General features: G+C 36.1%; 1 protein-coding gene across 3 annotated transcripts in view; it reads left to right on the top strand.

Moving 5' to 3' along the window:
• The window catches only part of l(3)76BDm (trafficking protein particle complex subunit 8 homolog l(3)76BDm), a 447,636-nt gene that overhangs the window by 117,288 nt on the left and 314,725 nt on the right, over positions 1-15,623 (top strand). For all 3 annotated transcript variants that reach the window (XM_090401248.1, XM_090401249.1, XM_090401247.1), the window contains exon 8: positions 8,908-9,108. In XM_090401248.1, the coding sequence (XP_090257374.1) occupies positions 8,908-9,108 (201 nt within the window). The remainder of the gene's footprint in view (positions 1-8,907; positions 9,109-15,623) is intronic.

The raw sequence follows: 15,623 nt of genomic DNA, 5'->3' as shown, positions 1-15,623 counted from the left end.
TTTTTACATTTTCATTCTGAAATTGTTATAGCTAGTTAAGTGCAGTTAACATCTTGCAGAAAAAAGTTGATTCAAGCTTTGAATAAAGAAAGCTGTTTCTCTCCTGAAATAGCTAAAAGGGTCTCCTGTAGTCAGTCTACTGTGGTAGGCTGCTGTAAAAGTGAAGGAAATCAGATCTGCTGAAAGGAAGAAGAGAACAAGAAGAAAGCCACTGTCTACACCATGTCAACATCGAATTCTAAAGCAGCTCTGCCTCAAAAATCGCAATGCATCATCTGGAGAACTGAAACTAGATCGGGAAGAAAAGGAGTTGTGATGAGCTTTGTAACTGTCAGGAGAAGACTCATTTGACAGGGACTGATAGCCAAATGCCCTAAAAAAAAGCTCTTGTTAACCAAAAAAATGAGATTGACTTAGATGTGCAATGCACATGCAAAATGAACAACTGATCAGTGGAAAAGAGTAATTTTTTCTGATGAGAAAAAGTTTAACCTGCAGGACACCAATGGCAGACAGACAGTTCGAAGACGATCAGGGGAAAAATTCAAAAATTCAGCCCCCCAGATCATCTGACTGTCTCAGCCAGTCAGATGATCTGGAGGGCTGCATGTTGTATCATGGTGTTGGTCACTTGCATTTCACAAAAGATTCAGTGAATGCACAAGTGTACCAGAAAATTTTAGAAGAAGAAGAATTGCTGCCTACTATCAGAGACCACTTTACTATAACAGTAAACTGCATCTTGCAGGATGACTCTGCCCCTTAGGGCAGAGCCATAGGGTAAAAACCTGCCATAGGGCAAAAAGTGTATGTAATGCTATTATAACCCTAAAATGTATCATGTGAATTGAGTTTAGTACTTAAAAAAGTTTAGTTGTTTCATTGAGAATTTGTGGTACCAAATGGAGACTGAAATACACAAGAAGAAGCTGAAAACACTTCAGGAGCTCCAAGAAGCCATTATAAGGGTATAGAACCAAGAATTGACAGTTGCATCCATCAGGAAATTGATTTTGTCAACTAGCTAATGCCAAGCTGTAATAAAGGCAAGAAGAGCACCCACAAAGTGCTAAACAGTTAAAAGTGAATTTTTAGCTTTGAATGTTAGTAAAACTGTGTAGTTTAATTAAATTTTGATACTGGTATTTGTTTTTTCCAGTGAAAATATCACTGTCCACTCAATTTTGAAATATTTGCAAATTTGTCAAGTTGTTGTCATTTTCTAATTTATGTTACTCTTTTACTAAAAAGAGCCAGATATTAATCAAAAATAAAAATGTTATATTACCTTCTTCATTATTTGATGACAATTATTGTGTTATTATCCCTTTTCAAATAGGCATTCAAATTTAATTACCAAAAAAACACGGTTACAGCGGGTGATGCAGTTTCTATATATGTTTATATATGTTAATTAACACCCACAGATGCGTCTTTGTCCTATTGCTTTACTCTTATCACAGTGATACAATTAAGTGTTAATGTAGTAATCTTTCTGCATTATCATTTAATATAACAAGCTTACTTGAGTTGAAATACATACATACTGTAAAACATTTGCACAGTACCAGTACTTGGGCTATCTGTTGTGGGTAACTATTCCTCACCGTTCAGTAGTATTATTCTTCCAGAAACATTCTTTCTTTTGTATACTATACTGTATCATCAGAATTGCTTCCTTGTAGATCTGTGTGTTCAGGGTGGAGGATTGAAACATTAAATATCTCAATTCACATTATCCTACAGATATATGGGATTTAAATGTGGCAACTATGATAATACCTGGAAGGCACTGCCATGTTAGGCAAACACCACACTGATATAATACAGGATAATGTGGCATGTCACGTTATCCTGCTAGAACATGTCTATGCATCTTGAAAGACAATCACCATGAAGTGTATCGTTGATCAGCCACAATGGATAGGTGCTTAGTAGCATTCCTGGTGTGGTCTACAGAAGTATCAGGGTTCCAGAAGATTTCCAGGAAAACATACCCCATACAATAATGCTGTTATTTTTTACCTATTTCTGCCGACTTGTGCCTGAAAACAAGATTCATCCCAAAAGGTAACTTTTTTCAGTCTTCAGTAGTCCACTGATATCTCTTGGTTGCTTGCTGTAGTAGTCATAAATGATTAAGCTTAGCTACCATGGCATAGCCTACACTGTATAACCTCCAAAAAAAGAAGCCATGTTGGATTGTGGTCTGGGAAATGCTGCTGTTTATCCCTGGTTAAATTCCATGATCAACCATTTCACAATTTTTTGTTTATGTGCTTGCACAGGGTGGGACAACTTGTTCACCATAAGCATCAGTGAGGTATGGGTCACCACCATTGACCCAATGACTACTCTCCTGTATCCTTCCACTCTTGGAACATTTCAAACTACAGCACTCCACCTACAATATTGGTAGTTTTTTTCCCCGTATACTGTATATATTGTCAGCTGTATACAGCTCCTAGGAGCTAAGTTCACATTATGGGTAAATACCAAGAATAGTGATCGGAGCTTGCTCCACCTTTACTATGAGTTGCCTCAGTTTGCACTACCAAATGGGTCAGGTATTGCACTATCCAGGTATTTGCTTACACTTGGAATCGCCGAACTTTATATAGTTTCTATATTTGGCATGAAACTCTTTGAGTTTCTTATTCGGCTAAGAAACAGTATGGGATGTAATATCCCTTAACTTAAAAAATGGGAGCATTATTCTGTTGAAACATGACTGGCTGTAGGAGAAAAGTGTGTCAACATGGGATGAAGATCATCACTTATGATTCAAAGATAACATGCAGCATCCACTTTGCCTTCCATTACAACAAATGCACCCAAACCATGCCATGATCATGCACACCAGACCATTACAGAACCACCAAAACCTTTCACAGTTGGAAAGAAGCACTCTGGCTGGTTAGCTTCCTTTGGTTGGTGCCACACACATATTCGCCTGTTTGTAGCAAATAATGTGAATATGGATTCATTGGACCATATCACATCCCTCTGGAACATTGTTGTGTTCCATTGCCTGTGATCTTTGCACCATTGGATGTGACAATGTGCATTGATGGGAGTGGTCAAAGGCTTGTGTAAGGCAACCCAACCATGATATCCACCTCTCTGTAGTTCCCCGCACATAATTTTTGTTGAAATGGGTGTAGCCCACCTATTTATGGTGTACACTGCACTAATGCTTGAACTAGTCCATTGTTCTTACTCTTATGCTTACTGCTCTTGCAGTAAATGCTTTCTTCCACTATTGCATTTCGCTGATGATTTTTGTTCTGTTGACTGCCATGCTGACATAACCCTAGAGACTGTTCCTCAACTAACATGTGCAATTTCAGCTATTCTGGTCACAGGTGCACCTGCCATCCTGGCTCTGACAATCATGTCTCTTTCAAAGTCACTGTGATCCTCTCTGGATTCCATTCTAACATGCAATAAATGGTAGCAGGCCTCTGTTTGTCTTTATACACACATCCCTAGGAATGTTGGGAGTATATTTGCATATCAGCTACATCTGTGTTTGGTGCATTGTAGACACCGCTTTGCACAACTACTGATAATGTGACTCGATAACTCACTGTTTGCATTTTTTTGTCCATTACCTGTATATGTGTCACGTTATGAAGGAAAGGGGTATTAAATCTGATATCAAAATTGCTGATGCTAATTTAGCTCTTTACTTTATGCAGATGATATTATACTTCTGAATAAATCCAGTACAAGTCTGCAAGATTTCCTGACTGAATTGAATAACTGTTGTAATAAATTTGGTGTAAAAATCAGCAATAAAAAGGCAAAGACATTAAAAATACATAGAAGCATTGAAAACATCAACTGTATCCTGAATGGTAAACTTGTAGAAAGTAAAACATTTCAGATATCATCATCATCATCATCATCAAATTCCTGCCATGTACCCTCAAGGGGTGTACAGGATATGACAGTACTACATGAAAAAATTACATCATTACTAACTTCCTATCTACAATTTTCCTCCAAATCAGTCTGTTACTTGTCAAGACTCCAACATTATCAGATCTTATATTTCTATCATCTAAGGCACTTTGTACCGTATCAATCCACCAATATCTTGGTCTTCCTCTGGGTCGTTTTCCTGCCAGCCTGGCAGAGAACACTTGTTTTGCTAATCTTTCCTCTCCCATTCTATTTAACTGACCATACCATCTGAGATTAGCTCTGCTAACGCATTCCTGGATGCTGACAATGTCAAGTTCTTTCCTAATATCCTCATTTTTAATATGATATTGCCATTGATGCCATCTGTTCACGCCTCTAATCTTTCTCAGGACTCTCATATCTGCGGTCTCTAGTCTTTGGTCAAGTGTTTTACTTCTGACCCAGTTCTCAGATCCATAAGTTAAAATTGGTTTGAACACAGTCTTGTATACAGCTAATTTAGTGTTCCGACTAATTTCTTTCTTATTCCATATGAATTTATTCAATTGACTTCCCACGATACCAGCTTTGCTGATTCTGTTGTCTATTTCTATATTTAGTTTACCATCTTCAGTAAAAATTGTTCCTAAGTAGCTGAAATGTTTAACTTGTTCCACAGGTTCTCCATTCACAACACAGTTGATATTTTCAATGATTCTGCCTATTTTCATTGTCTTTGTCTTTTTATTGCTGACCTTCATACCATATCTATTACAACAGCTATTCAATTTAGTCAGAGAATTTTGCAGACTTGTAGCGGATTTATTTAGAAGTATAACATCATCCGCATAAAGCAAAAAGCTGACATTAACATCTCCAATTTTGATATCAGGTTTAATACCACATTCCTTCATAATGTGATCCATATAGATAATGAATAACAGAGGGGATAATGTACATCCTTGTCTCACACCAGATTTAACATTAAACCATCTTCCTGTACTTCAATTCTAACTGCTGACTCACAACTCAAATAAAGACTAAGTATTGCTTGATATAATGCCCCATTGACACCATATAACTGCAGTGTATTGAATAGTTTCTCTCTTGGCACCTTGTCATATGCCTTTTCCAAATCGACAAAACTTAAATACAGATCTTTGTTATATTCCCATGCTTTCTCGACTATTTGTCGTAAAGTGAAGATCTGATCCTGCCAGCCTCTATTTGGCCTGAATCCAGCTTGTTCTTCACCAAGCTTTTCTTCCACAATTCTTCTCAACCGTTTCTCAAGTATACTTGCATAGATCTTGCCAGGAACACTCAGTAAGGAAATACCTCTGTAATTCTCACAGTCAGTTTTATTTCCCTTTTTATATATGGGTACTATGAGAGCTCTACTCCAATCATCGGGAATTCGTCCCTCTGTCCAGGCTTTCTGAACTATGCAGTGCAGCCACTGTAAGACTCTTATACCACCATACTTCAGCATTTCTGGTCGAATATCATCTACTCCTGCTGCCTTTCCACATTTCAAGCCTTTGATGGCTTTTTCTACTTCAAGTATGGATATGTATTCCTGACTGCATGCCTGGTCAGTGTTTTTTATCACTGTGCTGTCATCACTGCTTGTTTCGTTTAGCAGTTTTTCAAAGTAATTACTCCATACTTCAAGGATATATTTTTCTCCTGTTTTCATGTCACCTTTATCATCTCTAACTCCTTTTACAGCACTCTTTCCTCCATTCCTAAGCTTCTTCAACAACCTCCAGAATATTTTGCCACATTCTTGATATTTATTTTCTATATTCTTGCCAAAGTCCTCCCATGACCTTTGTTTAGCTAGTTTTACACACTGGTTAGCTTTCTTACATTTGTCTCTGTATTCTGTAAGAGTAAAAGCTGACTTATTTGCCAGGAACTTTTGATATGCTTTCTTCTTTTCCTTCACTGCCTCTTTAACTTCCTGTGTCCACCAGGGAGTTCTGATTTTTTTATCCTTGCACACAACCTCACCACATGCCTCTCTGGCAGAATCAATCAATGTTTCCTTCAGAGTTTGCCACTGAATCTCCCAGGTTTGATTCCTGTTCTGAAACTCTTTCATTTTCTTTTCAATAATATTTCTGTATTTTAGTCTACAGTTCACATCTGAGAGCTGCTCAACTTTTATTCGCTTTAAAACTTTCTTACATGTTATTCTTTTCCATATGAAATTCAATTTTACCCTGCTCAAGACTAAATGGTGATCACTTTTAATTTCCAATGCTCTGTACACTCTGGTGTCCTGCACCAGGGAGAAAACATCACTATCAACAGTAACATAGTCAATGAGACTTTTCTTCTTCCTGTTCCTGTTCTCTCCATGTGAATTTGTGCACACATTTTTATGTTGGAACATTGTGTTAGTAATAACCAGTCGATGTCCTGAGCAGAAATCCAACAGATATTTGCCATTATTATTAGCTTTGCTCTTTTCCCCAAATTTTCCCAAAATATTTTTGTATGTCTCAAAATCATTTCCTACTATACTATTTAGATCCCCAACAAGGACCAACTTTTCCTTTTTCATTGTGTCAGTTGCTTTTTCTAAAGCCTCAAAAAATTCCTCCACTTCTACCTTAGTAGAACCTTCTGTGGGACCATAGGCACAAATAAGTCTCATTGTCCAGTTCCCCATTCTCATATTTGGCCACATTACTCTACTTGAGACTGACTGCCATTCAAGAAGATTAGCCTCGTATTTTGTGTTGAATACTATGGCTACTCATTCTTTTCCTTGATTGTCATTGCCTGAATATAACATTTTGTATTTATTGCTCAGAAAGATCTCACCAGTTTTGGTCTTTTTTGTTTCAGTCACCCCTATTATGTCGATCTGGTACTTATCTAATTCCTCAGCTAGCTCCATTTCTTTGCCATTCAGGCTTCTTACGTTGATAGTACCGATCTTTAACTCTGGTGATGTTGAGTTGGGGTTTGTTTTCAGATTTGTTCCAGTAGCTGACTTTTCGCTGTTCGCCCTGGTTCCCTGGCGAAAACAACGGGGGCCTTGTTTAACCAGGCGACGCCCCAGTCGGCATGAAATTTTGTCATGTTGTACCATCATTTTTTATTTTGGTTTAACCAATAAGAATACAATTTGGTCGGCTAAATCCCAAATTGCCAGCCCATCCTCGTTCGTTCAGTATCAAAGTAGATACCCAACAGGGTGCACCACGAGAAGGTGAGGATTGGACATTAGGTCAGAAGCCCTGGTCGGTTCTCTGCATTCCTTTAAAGGCTATGTGGAGGTCTCCTCTCAGTTATACAGCTTTGACCCTTATGCACCCCCATTTCAGATATTTAGATATTTAGACACATTATTTACTGAAGATAGTAAACTAAATATGGAAATAGAAAACTGAATTAGTAAAGCTGGTATGGTAGGAAGTCATACCATACCAGCTTTATATGGAATAAGAAAGAAATTAACCAAAACACTAAACTATCTATATATAAGATAGTATTCAAACCAATTTTAACTTATAGATCCGAGAGCTGGGTTAGAAATAAAATATTTGACTAGAGACCTCTGATATGAGAGTTCTTAGAAATATTAGTGGAGTAAACAGATGTCATTGATGGCAGTGTCACATTAAAAATGAGGATATTAGGAAAGAACTCTCTATTGTTAGCATTTGGGAATGTGCTATTTGAGCTAATCTCAGGTGGTCACTTGAACAGAATGGGTGAGGAAAGATTAGCAGAACAAGTGTTCTTTGTCAGGTTTTAAACGTTTAAGTGGTGATGCACATAATTTAAATCTGTGATAAGACTATAATTATTGGTGAAGTGGATATGAATTTTTTAGTAGATTTGCCATTTTTATGTTTTTTTATTTTTTTATTTTTGTTTCTTAAGTTTTTTGGTTACTTTTTTGTTATTTTTATATTTTGATTCACAGTGCTAATAAAATTACCTCTCAAGCTGAACAAAAAAATTTCCTGCTCATTTCTAATATCTGATAAGTATATAACAACATTACCAACAGAGTTTTTAGCACATGCTGTAAAAGATCAATTCAAACATCTCCAGAGTAGATTGCATAGACAGTGAAAAAAATATTTGCCCTCTTGTCTAGAGGAGGAGGAGGGGGCGGAGAACTACATAGAATTTATTTATTTTTTCTTGATTCGAAGTATTCAATTGGCAGCATTTGAAAATTCATCGTCCAAAATATATGTCATCAGCATCAGAAATATAAATTAGTAAACTGCACCTGAGTGGTTGTATGCATTGAAATGTTTGTGTAATTTCTGTGTAAAGATGAATAAATTTGAAAGTGCTCATTGTACTGAAGGCAGTGATTCTTTCTATTAATCCCCCCCTTTTCCATTCAGTATCTTGAACTGTATATCTTGTCTTTTCAACATTAGAACAAACTCTTACTATTCCCATTTAACTACTACAGCTTTCAGAATGCATTGAAAATGTACATTATAATTATAAATTGAAGATATGGTAAATGATAAGAAACATAATTGAAACATGTGAAATACTCAGCGAAAGTAAAATTATCAGTCTTTGCAGTTTATTTATTCAGAACATTCAGAAATTAGAAATGAAATGAAATTAGATGAGTACATTCAAAATTTAAAGCAAAAGTTCTCATGTTAGATAATTTAGACCACTATTCTGACCACTGTTAGGATGACCAATGTCAAACAGTAATATGTGTTACATAATTGTGTATTACTGACTGTTTCTCATATTCACATTATTTGCATTGTAAATGCAGATAACACATAAAGGTAATCTTGAACGTATTTACTATGCATTAAACAGGAATTTAGGTAATTCATGCAATTCATATTGTCATCTTAGATGCACTTAAGTCTCCATTGGAAGAACTGAAAATACTCATGTAAAATGATTAGTGATTTAAATGATTAAAATGAAAATGATTTGAATCGGAATGAATAAAATAAAGATATAAAATAAAACTTTTTGTTTCAGTCTGAGCTATCTGTAGAAGAGGAAACACCTAAAACAACTCATATGGTTAGCAAATGGGCAAAAAATAGTAAGCATTCTAAACGCCATGGTGTATGTTTAACATTGAGTGATATGGATCGTATACGTGTTTTTGTTCAAGAATTTTGCATTCAAGGCTTGGTTCCATTTGCTGAAAGACAAATAAGGATTTTAAATGAACAGGTGATCCCTTCAGATCTTGTTTTTTTATTATCTTGTGATCTAATACTAGCATTCAGTTGGTAAATGTTATTTGTGCTAATTGAAAATGCTTAGAAGGCTTGAAATTTGTATTATAAAGTTATAGGAATAAAAGATATTATAAAACCATCATTATTTCATAATCAAATATTTAAAACTTAAATGTTTCAAAATTGACCAGAGTGCTTATGAAAATAAATCTTCAGCATCAGAATTGCTGAAAGTTACTGGACCAGGAAGAAACCTTATATGGGCATGGATTTCTGCCTAGTCTTGGATGAGAAAAGACTGTTTGAAACATCTGTTATTCTGTGAAACCTTAATTAAGAGCATTAATAAAAGATAAGCAAGTGGGTTCCTGGGCAGAGTTTTGACTTTTTAGTACAGTACTTGAAGCAACTGCAATGCCAAAGATTATGAAAATAACGTCTGTGGTCAGTTTGAAACTTAAGTTTTAAATATTAATGATGATTTTTATCACCATTAATATTTATAATATTATAAATATTTTTTTATAATATCTTTTTTCTATATGATGTGTTCTTATTTTTGCTTCTCTTCCCCACAAGAAATTACCAGTGTATTTTTAGAAAAAATGCCTTAAGAGGTATTCATGTAACTCTGTCTATAGTAGAGTGAAGAATGAAGGATTAAAATCTGATCAGTCAAAGTAATTGTGATAGGCAGGTATTCCCTAATCTATTTGCTAACCCTAATCAGGATTTCCCAACTCAACATTGAAAGAATCCATAGCTGTCATTCAAGAGATGCACACAGATAATGAACAACAATTGAAATCTAGAGGAAAAATTGCAGGGTGTGATACACTAGTTGCTACACATTACCAAGCTCATGGCTGTGCAACTTACATGTGCAATAATATAGAGAATGCTCACTTAATATCAGCCCATATTAATCAGAATATACACACTATCTTAACAAGAATTGAAGATCTCACAGTGGTTAACATCTACAATCTTTCCCTGGTAGAATGGCCACCTGAAGTAATTCCCATATTTCCATCCTGTTATTTACATAGGAGATTTTAACAGCCATCACACCCTGTGGAATTTCAATAATAATGATGGAAATGGTGAAGCATTAACAAACTGGGCTGAGCAAAACAATCTGAGCTTACTATTTGATGCAAAGGACAAATGAACCTTTAAAGCTGCAGCATGGAAGAGGAAATACAACCCAGACCTCTGCTTTGTTACCCAAAATTTGCAAAATCAGCTGCTAAACACAACAAGATGAGTCCTTGAAGATTTTCCACACAGCCAACATTGCCCAGTATTGGTAGAAGCAGGAACACAAATGCAATAATACGTTCCATTCCATGACCAAGATGGAATTTTAGGAATGTGAATTGGCAGATTTTTCACAAAAACTGGATAAAATAGTAAGATGGATACCACCTGTGAGTGAAAACTACAGCAGATTCATTGGAGCATTTATATCAACAGCGAAGAAGTATATTCCAAGGGGTTTCTGAAAGGGATACATACCTGGCTGGAATAAAGACTGTGAAGAGCTATACCAAGTCTGTTTAGAATCTGGTGGCTGCAACATAGCTGATGAATTACTCCAAAAGCTTGATAAAGAGTGCAAAGCAAAATGGATAAAAACTGCAGAGGACTTAGACATTAAAAAATCAAGTAGAAAAGCATGGAGCCTATTAATGAAGTTAGGTGGAAGTAACCCAATCACCTGTAAAGATCCTCTGACTCCAGATCAAATTGTCTTTCAAATAACCTCGCTGTCTAGAGCCCCTTGAGATCATCAATACACATAGGAGGTTAAAGGATCAATCGGAAACTTATGACAAAGTGCAGCTGTGATAGTTCCCAGTTTTCAAGAGAATTTACCACAGATGAAATAACTGAGGCTTCAGAGGAGATTACAACCGGCAAAGAAGCATCAGGCTTTGATGGTATTCATCCTGAATTCTTGGTTAACTGTGGAAAAAATGCTCATCAATGGCTAACAAGATTCTTTTCTCACATTTTAAGGCCACTTAAAATGTGAGAAAAGTTTCCAGTGGCCACTTAAAAGAAACCTTCCAGTGGCCTTTAAGAGAACCAAAATTATAGCCATATTAAAACCCAACAAACCTCAAGATCAAGCAGAGAGCTATTGCCCAGTTGCACTCCTCAGTTGCTGTTATAAGCCCCCTTGAAGGATTCCTCCTTAACAGAATTGGGCCAAAAATATCTGAAGTTGTCTCTTCCGAGCAAGCACACTTTAGGGCTCAACGTAGTATGGAACAAGTACTAAGCCTTATTACCCATATCAAGGCAATCTTTCAAACTTCTATTGTGTTTGTTGACCTTATTGCTGCATACGACACAGTATGGAAAGAGGGATTGCTATATGAGATGATACAAGTCATACCATGCCAATCCATCATACGACTTACTGGTAACATGTTTTCTGACAGGTTCTTTCATGTGGTACTAGGAAACAAAATGAGCAAACTGAAAAAGCTGGACTCCCACAGGGCTGTATTAGCACCAATCTTATTCATCTTATATACATCTGATCTACTGAAAACTTGGTTAAGAAAATTTGCTTATACTGATGATATAGCCTTCACCACCCAACATAAGAACATCGAAGTAACTGAAGATATTCTCACAAATGAAATTAGAACCATTGAGGAATACTCTCATAAATGGAGACTAACACCAAACCTCAATAAGACCGAGGTTAGCTTTTTTCACCTAAATACAAAATTGCCAAATAGGAAACTTCAGGTCAGCTTTCACAACACAATGCTGCAGCACTAAGTGTTACCTAAATATCTGGGTGTTACCTTGAATAGAACACTATCTTTCAAAAGTCATCTGGAGAATATCTCTTTAAAGATCAGAACCTGTAATACCATCGTACAAAAGTGGTATGGCTATACATGGGGTTCTTCTGCTACTACACTGCAGTGCTCCATGTTGGGCCTAGTCTACTCTGCCGCAGAATATTGTTCACCAGTATGGCTAAACAGTCCTCATATCAAGAAAATCAACACGCAAATAAATGCAGCAATGAGGACAATAACAAGCTGTGTCAGATCCACTTATCTCTCCTGGCTTCCAACTTTGAGCAATATTCACCATCAAACCTGCTCAGACAAGATGCTCTTGTAAAAAGAGTACAAAAAAAAATAAACAGCAATCCTCTGTTACTAATACATGAAGACCTCCCACATATAAGTATAAATCACCTTAAATCCCAATGGCCTCCACTAATACTGGCTGAAGAACTAGTAGATAGTGATTTGAACATGATTCAAAATGGCTAGAAACTTGGAAAGAAAAATCGCCACAGACTTAAACAGTATATTCTTTCCAACCAATATCCGAAAGCTATTGAGCTTCCATGTCATCTGTGGAAAAGCTTAAATAGAATATGCACAGGACATGGTATCTGCGCAGACAGCTTACACAAGTGTGGGAAGATCACCTACATCCCCAGTGTCGACTGTGGGGCCATAAATCAAATCTTCTGGCACATTGTAGAGGGCCGCAGCATAAGAGCCTACCCAGGTTACTTGAGAGACTTTTTTTGAGGCAGATCCTTCAGCTCTTGAATGGCTACATTCTAATTTTAATAGCAAATTTTAAGTCTATTTTGCTTAACTAGACTTGAAATTTTAGTGACTTTTTTACCTGCTATTTGTATATGTACACTACCGGTCTCATTTTTGTCTGCACAAATATGTATTTATATATTTTGGTGTCTTTATTTTTTTTTATTATGTCATATGCTAAATAAATAAATCCCTAATCCGTTTTTATTTCTACAGAACGTAAAGTTCTCCATATATTTTTATCAAATTGGTTAATTGCAGTGCACTTCTTTCTTGCTGTTATAAAATTTTGTTTTAAAGGAAATACATACAAAATATGGTTATTTTAGATGTATGAGGGTAGTCTGAAAAGTTCTCCGCCTAGCAATGAAAAAATAAATTTATAATTTCAAAATTATTTTTATTTTTCAAAACATAATCTCCCTTAAGACTAATACATTTATTCCAGCGATGCTCCAGCACCATTATCCCATCCTTGTAGTGGTTCTCAGTATGATCTGCAAAATACCCCTCTACAGCTGCAATCACCTTTTGATTCGAAGAAAAACTCTGATCAGCGAGGAAGAGTTTTAGTTTTGGGAAGAGACAGAAGTCAGAGGGAGCCAAATCTGGGGAATAGGGTGGATGTTCCAACAATTTATTGGGTAGATCTCTTAATTTTCCCATTGCCAAAACACCTTTGTGGGCAAGTGCATTGTCCTGATGAAAGATGATTTTTTTCTTCTGCAAACCGGATCTTTTCTCATGAAATTTTTCATCTAGTCTGGTTAAAAGATCAGAATCATATTCCCCGGTTATTGTTTTACTCTTTTCAAGATAATTAATAAACATAATGCCTTTAGTATCCCAAAACACCGATGCCATGACCTTTCCTGCTGATGGAACCGATTTTGTCTTCTTTGGCACTGAACAACCGGCGTCTGTCCACTGTTTTGACTACCGTTTGGATTCTGGTGTGTAATGATGAATCCAAGTCTCATCCATAGCAATAAATCGACTCACAAAATCAGTTTTATTCTTGTTAAAATGCTCCAAGCACTGTTCAGAGATTTTCATGCGAGTGCGTTTTTGATCTGCTATGAGCAAGCTTGGCACCCATCTTGCGCAAAGCTTTTTCATTTGCAATTCTTCATGCAAAATATATCCTACATGTTCTTTTGAAATACCTATAGTCTAAGCAATTTCACGCTCTTAGACTCACCGGTCATCCAATACCATATCATGCACTTGATCAATGATTTCTAGTGTGTTGTTAACACTTTTTGGACATCCTTCATGTGGATTATCTTCAAGGCTGGTACAGCCATGTTTAAACTCTGCAGCCCATTTCTTAATTGTCGAAAACGAAGGAGAAGAGAGCCCATAAACTTTTATGAACTTCTAATGAATTTCTTTTGGCTTTAAATCTTCTTTTACAAAGAATTTTATAATTGCACGATACTCAATTTTATCTATTTCAAGGGATGCAGACAATACTTTTGCTTCAGACAGCTGTATAAAACAAACCACTCGATAGAATGACTTGGAATTTCACATGGATGCTTATGACAGATGTACCAACTTAGAAAAAAAAATCTTGCTGATAGTGTTGCCATCTATGTTCGTGGCTGAGAACCTTTCAGACCACCCTCATTATGCAACATTAACATTTTAATCATTATCTGTGAGTAACAAACTGAGAAGCACCTTGTGCAAATATGGAAGTGCATTTTATTAGATTAAAGCTAAACTGAACTCCTTCATTAGTTGGTGCATATCCTATGCAGACTAATGTAATGCACCAACTTCTTCATTAGTTGGTCCATTACATTAGTCAGCATAGGAAATTGAAGTTTCACACATTAAATGAAAATAAAGTTAGCTGTTACACCTTACAAACTTTGTGCCATAATTTTGAATATAACAATGGTCTATATTTTCAGCTATCTTTCTGAAAAGTTCTCGGCTTCCCGAAATGCACTTGCCAACAGTTGGCACGTGTCTTCAACAGTTCCTCTGTTGATCTTGTGTTTCAGAAATGGGTTATTTGTGTATTTATTGTTAAATAATTCACGATATTTTGTGCAACATAGCCCCCTACATGCACAATCAGAAAACCCAGTGAAGAATCACAGAAAAAGTGGCAATAAATACCAACATATATTTACATGTTGGTATTTATGTTTACATTTCCTCTTCAACTAATATCATGTTTATTTTAGAACATGGTATTGAGTATGTGTGGGAGGAAATATGGTAATTTTTTCACATTATGTACCTCAAACATATGAAATAACCGTCATAAATTAGAACTAATTTGCACGTGTGTGTGTGTGTGTGGAGGAGGGGAACTTTTGTTTTGTTGCCAGGTTTTATGTAAAAAATGCATGAAAATTTCTTTTTCATTATACTATTATTATAATTTGCTTTTGTCTTCAGCTGCAGCATTTTATAGAAATAGTGTTATGAACAATGTATTGTGAAGCACTGTTCACAACAGTGAAGTGATTCACAATACACACACACACACACACACACACTCTCTCTCTCTCTCTCTCTCTCACTTCATTTGTTTCTTCCTTTCCGTTTTTTGTTTATTCATACCTACCATGTTAGTTTAAATAACTGGATTAAAAGAAAAAACTGACTGTATGTCCTGTTATGTTAGTTTTATTCCATCTAACTATACTGTGTTGTGGGGAGTATGTGAATGTATATGCATACCAGATGCATTTCATTATCTGGTGTGAGGAGGTCTGAGGTGACCAGGAAAAAAATGTTCCATATTTAGTCTCTAGAGTTATTTAACCCCTATCCCATTCACAGTGCTAATACTAATGTACTGTCATCCCTCGACTTACATCCATTCGAGTTACTTCCTCTTGAAAATATGTCCATAATCAAATAAGGGAATAAATAATATTTTCGGCTA

This window comes from Typopeltis vanoorti, chromosome 12 (assembly GCF_054136105.1).
Source record: "Typopeltis vanoorti isolate ZY-2024b chromosome 12, IOZ_Tvanoo_1.0, whole genome shotgun sequence".
Lineage (NCBI taxonomy): Eukaryota > Metazoa > Arthropoda > Arachnida > Uropygi > Thelyphonidae > Typopeltis > Typopeltis vanoorti.
The sequence above is the reverse complement of the archived record's forward strand: the minus strand, read 5'-3'. Positions and strand labels throughout refer to the sequence as shown.